Genomic DNA, 22,363 nt, shown 5'->3' on the forward strand with positions numbered 1-22,363 from the left:
ATTTCTGTTTTATTGACTACTCTAAAGCCTTTGACTGTGTGGACCATAACAAATTGTGGCAAGTTCTTAGTGGTATGGGGATACCAAGTCATCTTGTCTGCCTCCTGAAGAATCTGTATAACGACCAAGTAGCAACAGTAAGAACAGACCACGGAACAACGGACTGGTTTAAGATTGGGAAAGGAGTACGGCAGGGCTGTATACTCTCACCCTACCTATTCAACTTGTATGCAGAACACATCATGCGACAAGCTGGGCTTGAGGAATCCAAGGCTGGAGTTAAAATCTCTGGAAGAAACATTAACAATCTCAGATATGCAGATGATACCACTTTGATGGCTGAAAGTGAAGAGGAACTGAGGAGCCTTATGATGAAGGTGAAAGAAGAAAGTGCAAAAGCTGGTTTGCAGGTAAACCTCAAAAAAACCAAGATTATGGCAACCAGCTTGATTGATAACTGGCAAATAGAGGGAGAAAATGTAGAAGCAGTGAAAGACTTTGTATTCCTAGGTGCAAAGATTACTGCAGATGCTGACTGCAGTCAGGAAATCAGAAGACGCTTAATCCTTGGAAGAAGAGCAATGACAAATCTCGATAAAATAGTTAAGAGCAGAGACATCACACTGACAACAAAGGCCCGCATAGTTAAAGCAATGGTGTTCCCTGTAGTAACATATGGCTGCGAGAGCTGGACCATAAGGAAGGCTGAGCGAAGGAAGATTGATGCTTTTGAACTGTGGTGTTGGAGGAAAATTCTGAGAGTGCCTTGGACTGCAAGAAGATCCAACCAGTCCATCCTCCAGGAAATAAAGCCAGACTGCTCACTTGAGGGAATGATATTAAAGGCAAAACTGAAATACTTTGGCCACATAATGAGAAGACAGGACACCCTGGAGAAGATGCTGATGCTAGGGAGAGTGGAAGGCAAAAGGAAGAGGGGCCGACCAAGGGCAAGATGGATGGATGATATTCTAGAGGTGACGGACTCGTCCCTGGGGGAGCTGGGGGTGTTGACAACCGACAGGAAGCTCTGGCGTGGGCTGGTCCATGAAGTCACGAAGAGTCGGAAGCGACTAAATGAATAAACAACAAAACAATGTTACTAAATATTTAATTAATAGCAAGAGATTAATTTTTGTGTGCTTTTATATCTGTATTGGAGAAAGTCAGAAGTCACCTGTCTTTTATTTTTTTCTATCTATTCTTGTACTGTTTTAGTTTTTCTTGTTTCTTTTTTAGACTTGTAGTCTATCTGTTCTATATTCTGTATTTTGTGTTTTAATTATATTCTGAAAAATTAAATAAAGCTTTATTTAAAAAAAGATTGACAAGTATGTAGTTATCTGGGTATTCTTTTTTTTTTTTTTTTTCTAAAAAGAAGAAGAACATTTGTCTTTTTCTAGTCCTCTAGCACTAAACCCATCCTCCATGATTTCTCAAAGATCATGGAAAGGGATTCTGAGATGACTTTTGCAAGCTTTTTTAAGAATCTTGGATGCAGTTTGTCTGGTCCTGGAGACCAAAATTTATTCTTAGCAGCCAGGTGCTCCCTAATAATCTCTTTACCTATTTTGGTTGCAATTCTGACCTACTTGTATCTATTTGAACATAGTTTCTGTTTGTGGAGAAGACAAAAGCAGAGTAGCAGTTGAGAAAATCTGCCATCTTCTCTTTACATGTTATTATCCTTTATTCTTCAAAGAATCTTCTTCGTTTTTGTCAAATCAAGTTATTGTCCTAAAGTATGCCACAGGGACGTGGTGGGGCTGCGGGTTAAACCGCTGAGCTGTCGATCAGAAGGTTGGCGGTTCGAAACCGCGCGGCGGGGTGAGCTCCCGTTGCTCGTCCCAGCTCCTGCTCACCTAGCAGTTCGAAAACATGCAAATGTGAGTAGATCAATAGGTACCGCTTCGGCGGGAAGGTAACGGCGTTCCGAGTCGTCATGCTGGCCACATGACCCGGAAGTGTCTATGACAACACCGGCTCCATGGCTTAGAAACGGAGATGAGCACCGCCCCCTAGAGTCGGATTCGACTGGACTTTACGTCAAGGGAAACCTTTACCTTTACCTTTATGCCACATATATTATTCTATTCAGAAAAGTAATAACAATAGACTACATTGTTATTGTAAGATATATTCTAAGCAGCATAGCTTTGGAAGTAAGCATTGTTCTTTTCAGTGTTTAGCGGGTCTTGTTTAAATTCATTTAATCATAGTTTCATCGACGAAATATCCATTAAGTTACTGCATAAACTATACCTCTTTCTTATAGTAATTTTATTAAAAGTTACAATTGAAAATGCAAATTAAAAATAAAAGAATAAAAAGAAAAAAAATAGAAAATGCAGAAATGAAAAAAATGGAAAAGAAAGAAAAAATAAGAGTATAGTAAAGAAAAAGAAAGAAATATATAAAGAAATGACTTCCCCCTTCATCATAACAGGTATAAACAATTTTAGTAACTTATCACCTTCTCTTAAAATACAAAAATTATCTCTTCTTCCCATATCCAATCTCTTATCTATAACCAAATCCTTAAAGCGTCATCATTCAGTTCTGATCAGCAAAAGTCCATTAAGGGTGACCAGAGATAACAACATATCTATTTTAACCTTGATCAAATAACCAACTTCATATTCCTTCCCTTTAGTTTTAACAATCTTAATCTTTAGTCCCTTCAAATAATGTCCTAGAACTTGATTTCTTTTATTTTTTTCTTTATCCCTTCCCACAAAATTCTTCAAAGCTTTAACAAGTCTCTTTTATAAATCCAATATAGGAAAATGATCCAGGTCACTCTCTTGGTTTGTTATTCATACAACTCTTTTAATTATTAAGACCTCAGCTGGTTTCTTTTGTATGTCCAATGTAACATCTTTTTCCATATCATTCTTGTAGCCTATCATTTTTAAATCCACTTTCAGATCAGTCTCAATCTTGTCAGGTAAAACTTTTCCATAACATCTTTTAAACACAGTCTATCTATAGAGGCAGGCACTCTTAAAATTAGCTTCTGGGTCCATTGTTCAATATGTCCAATGTTAAAATATTTTGCTTCATTCTGTACTTGTAAAGTGAAAATCCAAACAATGTGAAATATAAGCTAAATCCCAACAATGTGAATTTTGTATTTCTTTTATTTTGTTTACTTGTTATTATCATTTTGGCTTTTTACCATAGATTGCCAAAAGGCTATATAGAAATGTTGTGGCATATAAATAAAGTAACTAACTAACTAAACTGCCTGGAGTCCCCTTTTGGGAGAGATAGGTGGTAATAGAAATTTGAAGAATCGATCAATCAATCAATCAATCAATCAATCAATCAATTCCTGCTAGATCTGTTTCTTCCACCTATAATTTCACACAAATTTGTGAACTAGAGCCTGAGAAGGTGGAAGTGAGGAGACAGAAACACTCTTCTTAACATCTATATATAGATGACCTATATACTAAGGAATATTTTAAGCATGACCAGATTACAGCACTTTTTTGTCTGAATCTTACCTTATTTATCTTGTCCCACACAAAGATACTAAGTATATTTCTTTAAATAAAAGGCACTCTATGTTGAACTGAAAATTAAAAATATCAAGGTTACAGTGACATCCAGAAAACTCACTTTTTCCATTGCATACTGCTTTACATGTTTCTGTCACATGCTTGTTGTGAAGGCATTTAATTATGGAGGCAGCTGCATGACACAATGACAGGCTGACAAGGACTCACAAGTGGTCTTGTATACTTCCATTTTGCTCTGATTTTTTTATTAAAAAAAAGAAAAAGAGGAATCCTTTGTTCTTAGTTTGCAATGGAAAAAGTGGGTTTTCTTGATGTCACTGTAACCTTGATATTTTTTATTTTCAGTTCAACAGAAATACGAAATGCAGAAATAATAATCCTTCAAATATCAAAACCTTAAATAAAGTATTATAACTAGAAATAATAGGCTTACTAAAGACAGAACTTAAATAAATGCTTTTCCATGTAATATATAATTGGCAGACATTCAGAGTATGGCCCACTTGCAGTAACATGGATACGTTCACTTACCTGCCTTGATTATACATCCATTTGGGACAGAGGCCATACTCTTGGAAACAATAGACAAATAATAACTATTACTACTACCTCTTTGAGAAGTTCCCCAACATTAATTTAATTCAGGATTTTCAGCAGCCTTTTCCAACTTTTTGCCTTTCAGATGTGTCACAATTTTTATTTATTAATTTATTTATTATTCACATTTCTATCAACACCCATCTCCCCCTAAAAGGGGGACTCTGGGTGGTTTACAATAAAATTCACCTTAAAACCTAACATCATAAAATCACCAATATTAAAATAATAAAAATATAAATATAAAATCCAAGTGGGAGGTTTCCATTCCATCAGGAGAACTCTACCTCGCCAGCCACCCCCAGGAAGAGCTATTGCCCTTCCCATCCCAGGCGAGGCAGCAAAACCTTCAAGCCCCTCCGGAAGGTCAGGAGTGAAGGGGCCTGCCTCACCTCGGGGGGTAGAATGTTCCACAGGGTGGGCACTACTGCAGAGAAGGCCCGCCTCCTTGACCCCACCAGATGAAATTATTTTACAGATGGGGTCTGCAACATGCCCTCTCTGCATGATCGGGTGGGACGGGTTGATGTTATAGGGATGAGAAGGTCCCTCAGGTAGCCTGGCCCCATGCCAGACAATTACTATATCCAGAATCCCTAACCTTCAGCCAGAGACAAGGGATTCTACTAGTTGTTGTCCTAAGAAAGCTTCAGGGCAGATCAACCACCTCGATCATACTATACTTGAAGCAGTCGTCATTACCTATCCTAAGGTGGATAGACTTAGTCATAACTGTTTTTCATGAGAATCAATTTCATGCTGCTTGGATCTGTAATATTGCCATATCTGGGGGTAGAAAAAAAGTAGGTCTAAAATGCCCATGTATTTTGAGTGAAGCATTATAATACATATTAGGTATAATAGACATGGCATAGACCTCTCTTCTTTTACATATTCCTCCTTCATTTTTGACTTCTGTGGAAGAAATGGAGAACTGAAGATGGCAATGATTGCAGTACAGTGAAGAAATGGTGAGTAACAGCTCTTTGTAATTCTTTTCCAGAGAAGGAGAGGACTTGAGAACACCCACAAGTGCTCCATACAGTTGCTTCTCATGAGGAGACCTCAAGACAGCAATCTCAAGTGGGTTTAGAGCTCTGGGAGATGAGGGAACAGACATATTTTTGCTCAAACCACAGTTGGCACCTTCAAAAGGACCCTGGGTTCACATACTTGTTGTGATGAAGGGGGAAGTAATTTCTTTATAAATTTCTTTCTTTCCTTTACTATATTGTTATTTTTTATTCCTTTTCTATTTTTTTCTTTTTTGCACCTTCTATTTTTCTTTTTTTTTCTTTTATGTTTTTTAGTTTGTATTACTTTTTATTGTTGCAACTGTAATTTTTAATAAAATTACTATAAAAGTTAGACAAATTAATGTACTTGGTTGAGTATTTTTGCATCCTTGTTTGTACAATGCTATCTTTACTAATTAGCCTATGAAACTTCATGAAATTGACTTGGCAGAGCTTCTAAATGTAAGCTATCTTTGGAAATTATGATCTGAGGCAAATTGGCATGATATAGTTCTTTGCTTTTGTACAAACTCCAGTTCTAAACAGAAATTATGTTCACTTGATATATAATGACTACAAATAAGAATGAATCCTGTTCAAATTGCTAAGGCTATAAAATGGCCTCTTTTAAATAGAATATGTCTGAGTGAACATAGAAAGCTTATTTATAATATTTTTTTTTAGTAAGATTTAAGTCAGAGTTCTGCTGCTGTCTGTCATCATGGTCACCCATCACATAATGAACCTGCCAGTTAACTTCTTTGATGTCTAAGTAAAATGTCTAGTGGTTAAGGTGCTGGGCTAGAAACCAGGAGTCTGTGAGTTCTAGTCCCACCTTAGGCATGAAAGTCGGCTGGGTGACCTCGGGCCAGTGACACTCTCTCATCCCAACTCACCTCACAGGGTTGCTGTTGTGGGGAAAATAGGAGGAGGAAGGAGTATTAGGTATGTTTGCTGCCTTGAGTTATATATAAAAAAATAATAAAGGCAGGATAATAATAAATAAATAAATACATAAATAAATAAGCTGTCTTGAATAGGTCATGTTTAAAAATCACTGTCAGTAACATTTTCACAGGGCTTGACTCCCAATACAAACCATCTGCCTCAAACAGTGCCAATGGGCTAAAATCTATATAGTTTTGTTATATGTGTTTGATAGTAAAACATGGTTATTAGCATACCATGTTGGCTTCAGTTAAGTAGAAATTTAAACATGGAGAGAGAGAGAGGGACATAGAGATGTACAGAGCCTTTGACATTAGAAATAGCAGCCACAGTGTTTCTTCTGCAAAGAGGTTATATCCAAGATATTGAAACTAGTTGAAAACCTTGCCTCCGAGGAGAGCTCCTGGAAATTCACAACCTGCATTGAATTCCACCAAAAACCTTGGAAAAGCAGAAGGCAGCATGTGTACTATCTAGCTCATGAAACAGACTGCATATTTGGTTTCCTTATGCTGATAAGAGCAGCACAGAACATTTTGTACACATATTATAGCATAACATAGATTTTAATCTCCTGTTGCCTACCTATTGCTTTTACAACTGAAGCTGTAATTTATATATATATATATATATATATATATATATATATATATATATATATATATATATATATATATATATATATATATACACATTCCTACAGACCCATCCAGGTGCATATACACACTCTTCTTGTAAGATCTACACTAAAATGGACAATACAAGACCAGAGGGAGGGATCTTCAAGATTTCACCACCAAAATTTAGTGAACTGTTTTTGATTTGCTTTTCAAAAAATGAATTACGTCCTAAAATATGTATGCTAAACTTATGGAAGTCTTAACATGACAATTTGGAGTAAGAAACCCCACTATTCAAACAGCAAGCTCAACATTTCAGCTCCATTTCCCCATCTGGTGATGTTTGTATCACTACCAGACACCATTCATCCTTGAAAACAGGAAGTATATCTCCTGATTACAAGAAAGCTGCTTCAAATTGAAGAATGGACAGTGTGGAACAGCATGGTTCCTCTGCCACGTTCTTCACGTTAATGTTGTCAACTACTTTAAAAAGAGTGTCTTTGCAGAGGAGAACCTTCTCTACCTATGAAGATTCTCCCTCAGAACCCTGGAAATTGAATACTTTAAAACAGGAACTGAAAAAGGTACAGGGAGGGAGAAGGTGAGTCAGTATATTCCTTACATATGAAGAGTGAATAACCCTTTGGATGGAGTTGACATCATCTGAATCTCATCAGGACATCACCTGTATATTTATCATCTTTTCGCATAATCTTTGACTCAAACCTTGATCCAACCTTTATTTTTTTTAAAAAATGAATAAGCTGATGCACAGCTGCCTTTGTAATTATAGAAATATTCCCTCCAAAGAAATGCAAAGGATATAAAAAAATATTATAAGTGACAGTCAACCTGCAAGACAACCTGGCAAAAGGCAGGTGAACAAAATACTGTAGAGGCTTTTCAAAAAGTCCTTTGTTAGCACTGTGGGAAGTGAAATGCTGTACAGATAATCCTTTAATATTATCTAGCAGAACTTTTCTTAGGTTTTTATGAGTAACAACTAGAAGTAGATGGACTTATATTTATAGTGTTAACAGTTCTAGAAATGATGTATGAAAGAAAGAGGGAATGGCCACCTGTTCAGGGCATTGTGTATGTATGTTACGTGGGTATAATAAATTAGGATTCATGACACTTGCTTCCAATTACTATCAGGATTGCAAAATTAGTTTATCAGTACAGATTTGCCACTAACTAGTCTACAGCCTGGTTGATTATAGAGCAAGGTTAATTTGTAGCAGGGAGGGGGATTAGTTAGCATAAACTCATTCAGAATTTAGCACTGCATTTCACATACGTGACACAACAAATAAAATAAAACAATGGAATTAGAGGCACAAGGCAAATAAAATGCTTCCCCTTCCGTTAGTGGCACTGAATGGGGTTGGGGGTTGGGGAGGAAACCAGACTTTATTTGGAAAAGGCCATTTTAATGACTTATGGGAAGATTTGGATATATTCTCTATACAAAATATTGTTTGCCTGATATAAAGTTGAGATGAAGGAGCCACTTCTGGAATGCAGCCTGAAACAGCAGCTGGCAAGTTTAGGCATGGTTCGTGGTGGGAGATACTCTGTGTGTGGCAGGAATATCCACATTCCAGATGCTTTCCAGTTCCCAAACTTACATCCATCTGGTGTGCAAGACAGATAACCCTTATGTTTCTGGGTATTTTTTATTTAAATGAGCAAACTGCTGGATGGCAATTCAGGGCAAATTTGATTAACATATATTGTTGGAAACAAATTGAATAGAACTCTATGTTCTAATGGTTTACACCATTTTAAGCTAATAGTTAGCTTAGAGGGTTTTTTTTTATTGTAGAATAAATATGTAGCCCTTCTCCACTTGAAGGGGAAAACAGTCCGATAGCTTTTATTCTCCTGCATCCTGCCTCTATGGAACAAAAAAAAGGTGACTGGTCAGTGGTTGCACAAACTGATTTAAAAAACAAAACAAAACAATGTGCATTAATACAGTATGCTCAGAGCAAAGCTGGTGATTCTTGCATATAACAGAACTAGAGATGGCCATAGCAACCATTTCTCCCATGTGGCAATATTTTGTTCATATTGCTGAGTGGATTTAAAACAAAAACAAAAATATGTTAACCTAGATGCAAAAACTCTGAAACCTTTGTGTCCCTTCTGGCAACACAAATCTTTGAGGATAAAAATGAGACAAAATATATTTTAAAGAATAATGCATATGTACAAAGTCTTACCTCAGAACCAAGCCCAGCAGTTGAAATCTATATTCTGTCATAAGGTTGGAAGCAGAAAAGATAATTTATTATTTTCAGTATTAATGAGAAAGGAGGATGTAAACCAGTATATCTGTGTGAAACATTTGTTTAATTAATTTTGCACTTGATTTCTAGGGGACTAAGCAAAATCAGTTTCAAAAGCAACATGTCTTTCCAATTGCTGCTTTAGTCCTTGGAACAGCATTTATCCTTAAATCTATATTGCCCAACCTTACTGGGCTTTAGAAAAGCAACTAAAATCTAGCTTTTCCAGCATGCTTTCAGGATAGGTGTGTTTTGAAATGTCCCCACTTGAAATATAACATTCTGTTTGAATTGAATTTGTTTATTGTCCCTCGCATAGGGTGTGTGGTGGATCAGCGGTTAAGATGCCAGGCTTGTCAACCAGAAGGTTGCAAGTTTGGCAGTTTGAGACCTGAGTGCCATGTGGCGGAGTGAGCTTCTGCACTCACCCCAGCTCTTGCCAACCTAGCAATTCGAAAGCATGCAAATGTGAGTAGATAAATAGGTACCGCTTCAGCAGGAAGGTAACAGTGTTTCCATGATTGTCATGCTGGCCACATGATGCCGAAGTGTCCTTAGACAACGCTGGCTCTTCGACCACGGAAACGGAGACGAGGACCACCCCCTAGTGTGTCATTAGACATGACTAAATGGGAATCTTTACCTTTACCCTCACATAGGATTGTATGTGTGTGTGTGTGTGAATGTGTATGTGTATGTGTATGTGTATGTGTATGTGTATATGTATATGTATATGTATATGTATATGTATATGTAATGAGTAAATAGAATGAACTGGCTTCATTTCCGAGTGTGGGACTCACTACTCTGATCTATGAAGATACTGATGCTTTATCGAGGCTATGGCATACCACTGATGGCAATGGGATCCACTCTTGTTGCTTTGGAGAAATAGCCGGCTGGTTAATCCAAATCTGTTCTCAAATACAAAGTTTTTCACTGCATCTTAGAAACCAATTGTTGAACCATTAGTCTTTTTTGTTTTCCATTGCTGAGCTTCATGAGGAGGGATTAAAACAACCACTCAGCATATATTATTACTCAGTTGCAGAGGGTTATACAGGTTTATCATATACAGTAAATATACAGATATACAGATATAGATATACACTCATGCACACATGCACGCACAATACATGTACCTATGTGTCTGTAATATTTGAATATGAATATATATATATATATATATATATATATATATATGAAATAGTAACTATTTTACGTACTTTGTATATGTGCGCATGCATGCACAAGTGTGCATATATATTCACATATTCATACATACAGATATATGAAGAAAGGTCTTTGAATTAAAAAAAATAGAAGAAATTCAATATTTAATATATAACTACTGCATGTAAGAATAAATTACCTGATACAAGGCTGTCATCTAGTGACTATATTTATGCCACAAAATCAGTCAAATATTATTAAGATTGATATTACTTTCTTTGCTAAAATTTTATCTTTTGACTTCAAAGTTATTTGGGATAATAAAATTGGAAATTAATAGACATTACTTAGTGTTGAATATATTTATTTATTTCATATAAAGATAAAAAACACTATGACTATGGGATCAGCTGGAGCTGATCCAATCTGGACTTGAGTTGTTAAAGGTATTTTATGTTAATACCAATTCCTAATTCCTTGGATCAGACTAGCAGCAGTAAATAATTACTTCGTAACCTAATCAGAAGTTTTGCAGCATTTATAGCCCTGCATACAGTGGATCACAGTAGCAAAATCTTGAGGTTACCTATGCATGAACCACTGTGACCAAGCTTTACCAATTCAGGAACTGGAGAAGCTAATATATCAATTTAAACTGGTAACAATGCTCTTAGGTACAGCTATTATCTGGGCCTACAGCAATGAGGGATGCAAGAGTGGCCTCAGTTCTGAACATATTCCTTCAAAGTGAGTCAACTGTCACTAGAGCATGCACTCTCCCAAATTAAATGGCTTTCAAAAGCAACACACCCTGGTGGTGCTTGTTCATTTTTCTAATTAAAATCGTTTTTACAGTAGATGATAAAGAACAATTTGTTTTAATTTTTTAAAAAAAATAGCTCATGTAGTTCAATTAAAGATTGAATGGCTCTTCACTGCTCATAAAATCTGTCCTGAATTTTTTACATTTAACAATGAAAATCCATAAACAAGTAAAGATATAACACACCTTATGAATTTAAAATAGATTTGATACTTTACATTGCACACAAGATTCCCCACTTTTTCGGTTATTATTCCTAAATAACACATAGTGTGACTTACTAGCCTTCTATTTTAGGCAATTAAATAAAATCTAATTGCATTGAAATTAAATTTCTTAAATAAGGCAATTAATGTGACATCAATTGCTATTATTATCTAGATTGTAATGATTTCTTATTCATCTTGTTTCAGCTGTTCTTTTATGTGCTTATTATTTGTAATATTCTTTTGGCTGTCATTGAAAATATTTTCCATACATTTTTCCCCCTTTCTCTTCCAGCATCTCCATCATTCTCTATATTCCTTGTCACCATGCCTTGCTATTCTAAATGCCATTTCCTCTTTCTGTCTCGACACATCTGCTGTGATTACCATTCCTTCTACCAGCGAGACATCCATATTTAGATTTGTAGAAACGAATAGCATATAAATAGGAACTCATTAAAAAAACCAGAAGAGACTAAAATGTGATTCTTTTCTTGACTGAAACATTTAGAATCACACAGCTGAGAGGACCATTGAGTCCAACCCCTGCTCAGTGCAGAAATGCAGTTAAAGCATCTTTGATAGATGCCTTTCTTTTCAATATTAGAAAAATGTTGGGCCATAGATTAGAATACAGGATTTGAAACAGGGTAGCCAAGAGATGTAGAATATCAATTTAGCATGACAGGCAAGAATTTGGCTTACAGAATATTGGTTTGCACAAAGTAAAATGAAGAAAATAAGATATAATATATAAAAATGAACCATAGTATTCTGGATTATGGCTTTGGTGCATGAGGGAATCAGTCTTCTGAAAGTGTCCTTTTGCAATATTTTCTTTTCCATTTGGCACACATAGGAGGTCTTTACTAATCATGTTGGTGGAAGGAAGAGTTAAACCTTCCATACTTGTGTACATAGGCATTCCCTGGATAGAGCAAGTGAAAAAATGTACATCATGTCATCACAGTGCAAACCCTGTGACTTATGGAACTGTGTCCAACATTAGGATGCAGGTACAAATGGCTGAGTTTGTGTTGTGACAATGCAACTCACATTTTGGTGTTGTTGTTATCACCATCACCATCACCATCACCACCACCATCACCACCACCATCACCATCACCATGATTGTGGTTGCAATGGAAGCCTGTGATGCAATATAGAAACTTTTCCCAAGGCCCTGACATGATAATGATTCCACCCACAGTACCATCCCTAGTGCCTCACAATCTTACTCTCAACACTATCCACACTACTTTCAAGTTTTAAATATATAATGAAATTATATTAAGATTTTGCATTGTTCTTCAGAGAATTCTATTTTGCACATGCTTATTATATGTCTATAGCTTCCTATCCTTCCCTCCTAGAATTCTGAAAGGCAGTTAATATAACTCGGTTCAGTTTGAGCTCACTATTTAGTGGTACAGATCTTTGCATGGTGGGGGGGATTCTATTATACTTGTAGTTGTTTTTTCTTCTACATTTGTATTATTGTTCCTCTTTGGATGTTACTCGGGGTACATGGATTGAGGGAAGTTACACAAACTGTAAGTAAACAAACAAACAAATGATTCTTTATTGCTGCAGTCAGAAGAATACTGCATATAAAAATGCATTCTCTGTACACATTTACTTTTCATAATATATATTTGCATATATAAACTTAGATCCTAAATTTACTTATATACAGTTATCTAAACATTGCCTTTTTTGTCCTCTGGTGTATGAAGTCATGGTATATATATTTAGAAGTTTATTAAATTTTCTCATTCTTCATTCTCATTCTTCATCTTGGGAATTTGGGACAACTTACTAAATTTAATTTGTGGTAAGGCAAGTTACAGTAAAGTATAATTTAACAGTTACGTGTCTTTCATTTTTTTAAATCACTCCTGGTAGTTCCATGGATATTTCCATGCAGTTTTCTTAACAACAGAATTATGGAGATATAGATTTTGTTGTTGTTTATTTGTTCAGTCGCTTCCGACTCTTCGTGACTTCATGGACCAGCCCACGCCAGAGCTTCCTGTTGGTCAACACCCCCAGCTCCCCCAGGGATGAGTCCGTCACCTCTAGAATATCATCTATCCATCTTGCCCTTGGTTGGCCCCTCTTCCTTTTGCCTTCCATTCTCCCTAGCATCAGCATCTTCTCCAGGGTGTCCTGTCTTCTCATTATGTGGCCAAAGTATTTCGGTTTTGCCTTTAATAACATTCCCTCAAGTGAGCAGTCTGGCTTTATTTCCTGGAGTATGGACTGGTTTGATCTTCTTGCAGTCCAAGGCACTCTCAGAATTCTCCTCCAACACCACAGTTCAAAAGCATCTATCTTCCTTCTCTCAGCTTTCCTTATGGTCCAGCTCTCACAGCCATATGTTACTACAGGGAACACCATTGCTTTAACTATGCGGACCTTTGTTGTCAGTGTGATGTCTCTGCTCTTAACTATTTTATCGAGATTTGTCATTGCTCTTCTCCCAAGGATTAAATGTCTTCTGATTTCCTGACTGCAGTCAGCATCTGCAGTAATCTTCGCACCTAGAAATACAAAGTCTTTCCCTGCCTCTATGTTTTCTCCCTCTATTTGCCAGTTATCAATCAAGCTGGTTGCCATAATCTTGGTTTTGCACTTTCTTCTTTCACCTTCATCATAAGGCTCCTCAGTTCCTCTTCACTTTCAGCCATCAAAGTGGTATCATCTGCATATCTGAGATTGTTAATGTTTCCTCCAGCGATTTTAACTCCAGCCTTGGATTCCTCAAGCCCAGCATGTTGCATGATGTGTTTTGCATACAAGTTGAATAGGTAGGGTAAGAGTATACAGCCCTGCCATACTCCTTTCCCAATCTTAAACCAGTCCGTTGTTCTGTGGTCTGTTCTTACTGTTGCTACTTGGTCGTTATACAGATACCTCAGGAGGCAGACAAGATGACTTGGTATCCCCATACCACTAAGAACTTGCCACAATTTGTTATGGTCCACACAGTCAAAGGCTTTAGAATAGTCAATAAAACAGAAATAGATGCTTTTCTGAAACTCCCTGGCTTTTTCCATTATCCATTGGATATTGGCAGTTTGGTCCCTAGTTCCTCTGCCTTTTCTAAACCCAGCTTGTACATCTGGCAATTCTCGCTCCATGAATTGCTGAAGTCTACCTTGCAGGATCTTGAGCATTACCTTCCTGGCATGTGAAATGAGTGCCACTGTTCGATAGTTTGAACATTCTTTAGTGTTTCCCTTTTTTGGTATGGGGATATAAGTTGATTTTTTCCAGTCTGATGGCCATTCTTGTGTTTTCCAAATTTGCTGGCATATAGCATGCATTACCTTGACAGCATCATCTTGCAAGATTTTGAACAGTTCAGCTGGGATGCCGTCGTCTCCTGCTGCCTTGTTATTAGCAATGCTTCTAAAGGCCCATTCAACCTCACTCTTCAGGATGTCTGGCTCTAGCTCACTGACCACACCGTCAAAGCTATCCCCAATATTGTTATCCTTCCAATACAGGTCTTCCGTATATTCTTGCCACCTTTTCTTGATCTCTTCTTCTTGTGTTAGGTCCTTCCCATCTTTGTTTTTGATCATACCCATTTTTGCCTGGAATTTACCTCCGATGTTTCTAATTTTCTGGAAGAGGTCTCTTGTCCTTCCTATTCTATTGTCTTCCTCCACTTCCGTGCATTGCTTGTTTAATAATAATTCCTTATTTCTTCTGGCTAACCTCTGGAATTCTGCATTTAATTGGGCATATCTCTCCCTATCACTGTTGCCTTTTGCTTTCCTTCTTTCTTGGGCTACTTCTAGTGTCTCAGCAGAAATATTTTTCAGGCCTCTGTGAACGCCTGCATGTTCAGGCTCAAATATAGGCCAGAAGTTACAAAATTATTATATTTGTTTCATGTGTAGGCCTGTATGTATGCACTAACAGTGTTATTAAACTAAAAATAAAGAATGAAACTTACCCCTTTAATGTGAATTTGCTCAAATTTGAAATATTTTTTTAAAGAAATTGTGATCTCCCAGGGAAACTCTAGTGACCTCATGCAGAACCCTAGGGTTCCACGGAAACCCTGGAACCCTGTTTTAGACTCATATGAATCCTGTTGATACTTCCTCTTTAGCATATAGGTAAATGAACAGATTGCAGGTAAAAATATTCTAATTGCAGATAGTTGCTTCTGATGAAAGTATAGATTTAAACTTTATTCTGGCTCAGTTTGCCATTTTTTAAAATAGAAGTATATCAATTGTATTTTTATTTTCTACTTCTCCCACATTTTACTCTGATTCTTAAAAAATAAAAGCTTACCTTCTTTTTTAAGATCATATTCTAGAGTCAGATTCCTGGATCATTGTATATTGGGACTGAGCACAATCAACATTTATTTTGTGAAAATAAATTATTCTGAATTTATTTATTTATTTATTCAATTTCTATAGCTGCCCATCTCAGCAAGCGACTCTGAGTGGCTTACAACAATAAAAACTATAAAACAATTAAAACAATTACAATTAAAACAATTACAATACAAAATAAATATACATGGATGTCATAAGAAGCACTATACTGAAGAGACAATATTTTCTACTGATTCTTTAGGACAGCTGTGAATCACCAAAGTCAGCTTTCATTTATCATGACATATTTATTCTCTGAACGTTCTGTCATTTTTGTCATAGATAGCAGCCACCCCTTTTGTTTTGGTATTTGTGAATTGTTTGTAACTGAAACACTGGCATTGGGATAGAGGTGAGCAACACTTTGTTGACTGACAATAGCATTTAATTGTGTTTTTGGAGAAAGACCAAATGATGCAACATGTTTGAGGTCATGTGAACCACATGGACCAGGCCTGGCTATTTTGTTTTGTTTTGTTTTGTTTTACTGTATTTTAGGGAAGGCATTGGGAAGATTTCTTATTTAGTTTGAAAACAAGCAAATGTGAGTAGATTAATAGGCACCGCTTCGGCGGGCAGGTAATGGCGTTCCATTCAGTCATGCCGGCCACATGACCACGGAAGTCTCTACGGACAAACGGCGGCTCTTCGGCTTTGAAACGGAGATGAGCACCGTCCCCTAGAGTCAGACACGACTGGACTTAATGTCAAGGGAAACCTTTACCTTTTTAAGCTTTTTTTAGTGCCTACAATTTTTACAGGTTCCTGCTCAAAGTGATGGGAAACCGCTTCCATATTTTTATCAGTGATCACATAAAGGGTTCTAGAGCTGCACAAAGCAAGTTTTGTCTCAGTGTTGCCCTAGGAACTCAGGATGTCCATCTCTGCTTTAGAATGGATTCAAAAATAAGATTCAAAAGCAAGTCATTATAACATCATCATGAAACCTCTTTCATGCTCTAATGGCAATAATTTTTCAGATTCTAGTTAACACTGGACCCAACAGAAACAGGAACAGTTCTATAATTGATAATTGGGTGGTGACAATAGTATGATGCTTGAACCATGACTGTGGATTCAACATATCAAGTTCTAGGGTTTCCTTAGCCAACTGGAATGGAGATACAGTATGTAAATAATGACTATACTTCAACTCACTATGAATATTTAACCACAATGGAGTTGGCTAATTCAATTTCATTCACTCTCTGACAATTAAGCTGACTTCTCTAAAGTACCTAGTCCCCAGTTAGAAACATTCCACAGAGATCTGCCTTACACACTACAGTTCAGGAATAGTGATGCTGGTAAGATTGGAGGCACATGCCTAAAAGGGGAAACAAATCTGCACTAATTTACTTTATATCAAGAAAAATTACTTGATGTCAAGTAATCTTTTTTTTACAATAAAAGTAAATTTTTGCACATTAAATTGCGTATGAACCCTAATAGATACTGTATGTTAAATCAAAAGAGTATTTATGGCAGGCCCACACGGTATATACACATTTATGTCCTGGTTTGAATGTGAATGTGTTTAAAATCTTATTTAATAACAAATATGTAATATGCTCCATTGTGAATTCAAGACCACTTTTTATTCTGCCTTGAAGCTCTTGACATATTTGCAAGTATTTCCATAGATTAGGGTAAGATGTTGAAATTTCTTTCTAATTCACAGTGTAAAAGTCCTTTCTTGCTCTAGACAAGGCTGTTGCATATGTTAAGCAAATGCATGGGAAAGGCGAGTATGGTATTGGTGGAAAAATGGGATAAGCATTTGATCTGTTTTATTTTATAACCTGTAAGCCAGACTGGGTTGTCCTAGGAGAACAATTATTTTTGGAGTGAAGAAAGGAGAAGGAAAACTAATAAACATTTTTCCTTTGGCATTTTTGCGACAGACACATTTTCAAATATTCTAAGACTGGTATTTTTGAAAATAGATATTTTCTCACATTTCTTAGGTAACCGATATAATATAAACTATCCATCAAAACCTCTGTCCACATACGAATTCAGTTGATACCAGCATTCTAGCAAAATACGCTTTTTGTTCATTTGATGTTGTCCCTGTGGTAAATATTAAAAAAGAAAGAAAGAAAAGCCAGGCCATATTGCAATAGAGCTGCCTAAGGCAGCTGAAATTCTCTCCAAAAATGTGTGTTTGTGTGTTTGTGTGTTTGTGTGTTTGTGTGTTTGTGTGTTTGTGTGTTTGTGTGTTTGTGTGTTTGTGTGTTTGTGTAAGTCAGTTATTGCATGTATTGGTATTAAATATGAAGAAGCTAATTAATGTTAATGTCAGTTAATGTCAGATGGACAGGCAGGTGCTAGCCAATCAACCAGATATTGTAGTAGTAGACAAGGACCAGAAGGCAGCAGTGGTGATAGATGTAGCAGTGCCAAGTGACAGCAACATCAGGAAGGAGGATGAGAACCAGGAAAAGTACCAGGCCTCAGGGAGGAGCTAGACAGGATGTGGAAAGTGAAGTCCAAAGTGGTCCCAGTGGTGGTAGGGGAACTTGGGGCTGTAACCCCCGAGCTGGGAGAGGGGCTCCAACAGATTCCAGGAACAACATCTCTGTCCAGAAGAGTACAGTGCTAGGAACAGCTAAGATACTGCGCAGAACCCTCAAACTCCCAGGCCTCTGGTAGAGGACCTGAGGTTGAGGAAGACACATGCGACCCATAGGGGTGAGAAAGGAAAAAAAAAGTCAGTTATTACATGTATTGGTATTAAACATGAAGAAGCTAATTATATGTCAGTTAATGTTCGCAAACTTATTTGCAGATTTACCTAATCCTGCCATTACATTCTCTGCATGCAAAATATCCCTAATTAAGCCCTCTGTATCTCCAGATAAGACTGGGAGTGAAAACCTGCAGGATCACTGTCAGTCATTGACTATATTCACTCTGAGCTCTTGTTTGTTTACCATTGTAAGTTAATAATCACAATGGGTGATTATTTTATTGTATTAAGACAATATTAGTTATGTTATGAATTATAGTAAGTCAAAACCAAATCATATTAAAATTTAGTGTGATAAGTGAACCCAAAATGAGAAATTATGAGCCATTGCTATGACTCAAGAGAAGACATAGATAGAAAAGGAGCTTTCATCTATTTATACTAAATGCTTTAATCTAATGTTATTTTTTTTTTAAAAGTTCTTATTTGTTTTAATAGAAAAAAGGAAAAAGAAAGCAAATAAAAGGAAAAATATAAAAAAACAAGAAAGAAAAGAGACAAATACATACTATGAAAAGATATGGAAAAAGCTTAGTTTTTAAACTAATCATTAAACCTTGACAAATGGAGTAATATTGGTCAGTCTTCCCAATAAACCAATAAAGAACCAATTACTAAGCATCCCATGTTAAATATATAGAGTTCTTCATACATTTTTATGTACTTCAGTATCTTGTTGACATAATGATTAATTGATTGATTAAATGATTAAATGATTTACAAAAATCCATATGCTACCTACTCACTAAATTCTTTAAACCCAATTCCTCCTCCCCAAACCATATTAAGAAATGTATGAATATTAAATCAAAATGGAAGAAGAAGGAGTATTAGCTATGCTTGCTGCCTTGAATTATTTATAAAAATAATAAAGGCAGGATAATAAATAAATAAATAAATAAAATGGAATTGTGGTGGTACCAGACCATATCATTCCATAAGTGGCCTCTCTAGCATTTTATACTTTCATCATAATGAATTTGTCATCCAATCTGTCATGAGTACTGCTGGTGAACAGGAAGGGGCCCCTATCCAAAGGGAGAAATGCATGCGTAGTTTAGAAGCTTTGAATCTCCCATCGAAGAAACTCAGAGCAGACCCGCCTTAGATTTCTGAGTTTTATCTGCAAGGGTTTTCCCACTGCCTTTTAGTTCAGCAGGATTTTATGTCTAGTAGAGTAGAACAATAAATACTAGTGATCAAACCAATCATCTCAGCATTGTTCTTCACTCCAAGATAGGACACAATCCTTTCCAAACTGTTTGAATTTTGAAGTTACTGCACCTCCATATATTGATTGCCAGTTATATATACTTGACCTAGAGAGCCAGTTTGGTCTAGTGGTTAAGGCATCAGGCTAGAAACTGGGTGATAGTGAGTTCAAGTCCCATTTTAGGCATGAAAGCTGGCTGGGTGATTTTGGGCCAGTCATCATGGGCACCTCTCAGCCCATGATGTCAGGCTGGGGTGAAAAGACAGTCAATTCCTGTGGCAACCAATGGATCAATATTTGGTTGATACAAAAAGCAGACCCTGCACCCACAGAAAACGCTAGGAAGGAAGGGAGAAAGGGAGGAAGAGAGGAAGGAAGACATACTGATCTATTTATCTTCTATGCAAAGCTATCCAGTTTGGTCTAGTGGTTAAGGGGCTGGGCTATAAACCAGGAGTCTGTGAGTTTTAGTCCTGTCTTAGGCATGAAAGCCGGCTGGGTGACTTTGGGCCAGTCACTCTCTCTCAGCCCAATGCACCTCACAGGGTTGTTGTTGTGAGGAAAACAGGTGGAGGAAGGAGTATTTGGTATGTTTGCCTCCTTGAGTTATTTAAAATAATAATAATAATAATAATAATAATAATAATAATAATAATAATAATAAAGGTAGGATATAAAATGAATAAAATAAAAATAAAAAAATTCTTATACTAAAGAATATGGGCTTTCTGTTGCCTGGGGGATAAATGGATTACAGTTTAACTTGGTTGTGGAAAGAGGACTGTGATCTCATAATGGCAGGTATAGCAAGAAGGAAAATATCTGTATCGACGGCTACTTCATCAAGCTTAATGGACTCTTTATGATTTGTATTCTCTTTTGCAAGCATTCATACTCCAAATAATGTGGAATAAGACATTATGCCTAGCTCTTCTCTATTCCTTGCTTCTGCATTGGTTCTGAAATAAAACCCTAGCAGGTATGGTTGTATTTTAAAAATTGCCATTTTCAAGAAGAAAGAAGTAAGGATAGGGATCTATACAATAAGATAATTCTCTTAGAAGCAGAATTCAGGGTATGGAAAAGCATAAGTAGCAGACAGTAAAGAGGAATGGCTTGTGTAATTTGTACAGCCAACCTGTCTAACAGAAATTCTTTTTGCTTAGAAACAGAATACTGCCTGTTAACAAAAGTAATGAGAATAATATTTCAAAACTATTTTGTGAAAAAGAATAACTGGTAACCTGGTGGTGGTGCTTAATGTTGTGATTTGGATAAGATGGATATATAAAAAGTGATGCTAGTGAAACATTAAAAACAAAACTGTATGAGTTTTGAGAGGAGCTTGTAATCATTCTGCAGACAGATAATTCAGTGCATTCATTTACACTTAAAGTTCGTGTTAACATTCCATTTATTTCCTGATAACAATTTGAATGTGATTTGCATGTAGCATAATGTCATGGCATAGCCAGAAATGTCGAGGCAAATATGCAGAGATTATGGATGCTTTAGAATGCCAGAACTTTCCACAGACTTAATGGCCCTGAGGCTGTTTACAGCTGCTGTGAGCTTACTAAAGAAAGATTTGACTGAACCTCAAGAGGAGAAGGGGCTGTGATGGCTTGTGATTGAGCAGCTGCCAATCAAAAGGAAAAGTATAAAGAGACAGGGCCAGAGGAGAAAGAAGGACAAAGCAACATAATCCATTGGTAATTTTATTATGCTTATTTCCTTTTTTAATGAGTTTTTCTCTTTTGTTTTTAATTTTAAAACAGTATCTTATAATTGCCACAAAAGATTTCTTTGATTAGCTATGAAATAATGTTGGAAAAGGTAATCTATCTGCCCCATAAGCAAAAGTTTTAATATCTTAGTAAATATAAACACATTAAATTTAGAATACAATAGAGGAATTACACAGGTTTCACTAATTGCTTTGTTGCAATCCATCATTATATAATTATGTTAATAGCACTTAGGGAGCAGTACTATTTGGCTGTGAACTTTTAAATGGGAGTTTATAACACAAGGTATGGTTTGTCCGCACCTTTTATGTACCTATCAAAGTAGTAACCAGCCAGCATAGCCCTGCACCATTATACCACCTCTTTTTAGTAATTGCGTGCATGGCAGGCCTGTGCAGTTCCAGTTGTTGCCCTTCAATGAAATGCTTTTCCTCACAGACATGTTGCCTCAATGCTGTACTCTTAATATACCTTGGTAGGTGGATTTTAGACAGCCTGCTGTGAGGATTTTGGATACTTTACTCAACCCATCTGATGGAAATGATGAGAGATGTAGCCCAACACATTTGCAAGATGGCAATGGGGGGTGGGTGAAGATGCCCAATCCCTTGCTGTGATATTTATTATTATAGTGTTAGCATGAATATTGTTTCCACCACTAGGATGCAAAAAATGGGTTTATGGGAGAGGTGCTTATAGGAGGAATATTTTCTCCAAATGTCCTAAAATGGGAAGGATTAACTTGCCAAAGGGCTTAAACACATAGGCTTGCTTGCTGGACTGAGGGCAGGGGCAGGGGGAGGGGGAGAGGAGCAGGATTGACTTGCACATTCCATGGTCTTTACCCTTGTTTTTCTGCTGTTAGATACTGTTACATTTTACAATACAATTTTTTTAAGTGTTTTCTTTTCACCGGTCCACAGATTTTTAAGTACTAAGCACAGAAACAAAGAAAACAGATGCCATCTCTTTTTCTTCTTTCTTTCTCCATAATGCCTTTCCTTATTCTACAAATGATGATGATGTGTGTTTGGGGGATGGGG

At 36.6% G+C, this 22,363-nt stretch overlaps 1 protein-coding gene across 1 annotated transcript; it reads right to left on the minus strand.

The window, feature by feature from the left end:
- Positions 1 to 9,687: 9,687 nt before the first annotated feature.
- Positions 9,688 to 10,249, minus strand: LOC134502215 (uncharacterized; the record flags this gene model as incomplete). Its single annotated transcript, XM_063310433.1, is given in 2 exon segments — positions 9,688 to 9,780; positions 10,100 to 10,249. Coding segments are annotated over 2 exon segments (243 nt in total), but the record flags the coding sequence as incomplete, so codon positions are not given.
- Positions 10,250 to 22,363: the final 12,114 nt, after the last annotated feature.

The sequence above is a fragment of the Candoia aspera genome, chromosome 8 (assembly GCF_035149785.1).
Source record: "Candoia aspera isolate rCanAsp1 chromosome 8, rCanAsp1.hap2, whole genome shotgun sequence".
Taxonomy (NCBI): domain Eukaryota; kingdom Metazoa; phylum Chordata; class Lepidosauria; order Squamata; family Boidae; genus Candoia; species Candoia aspera.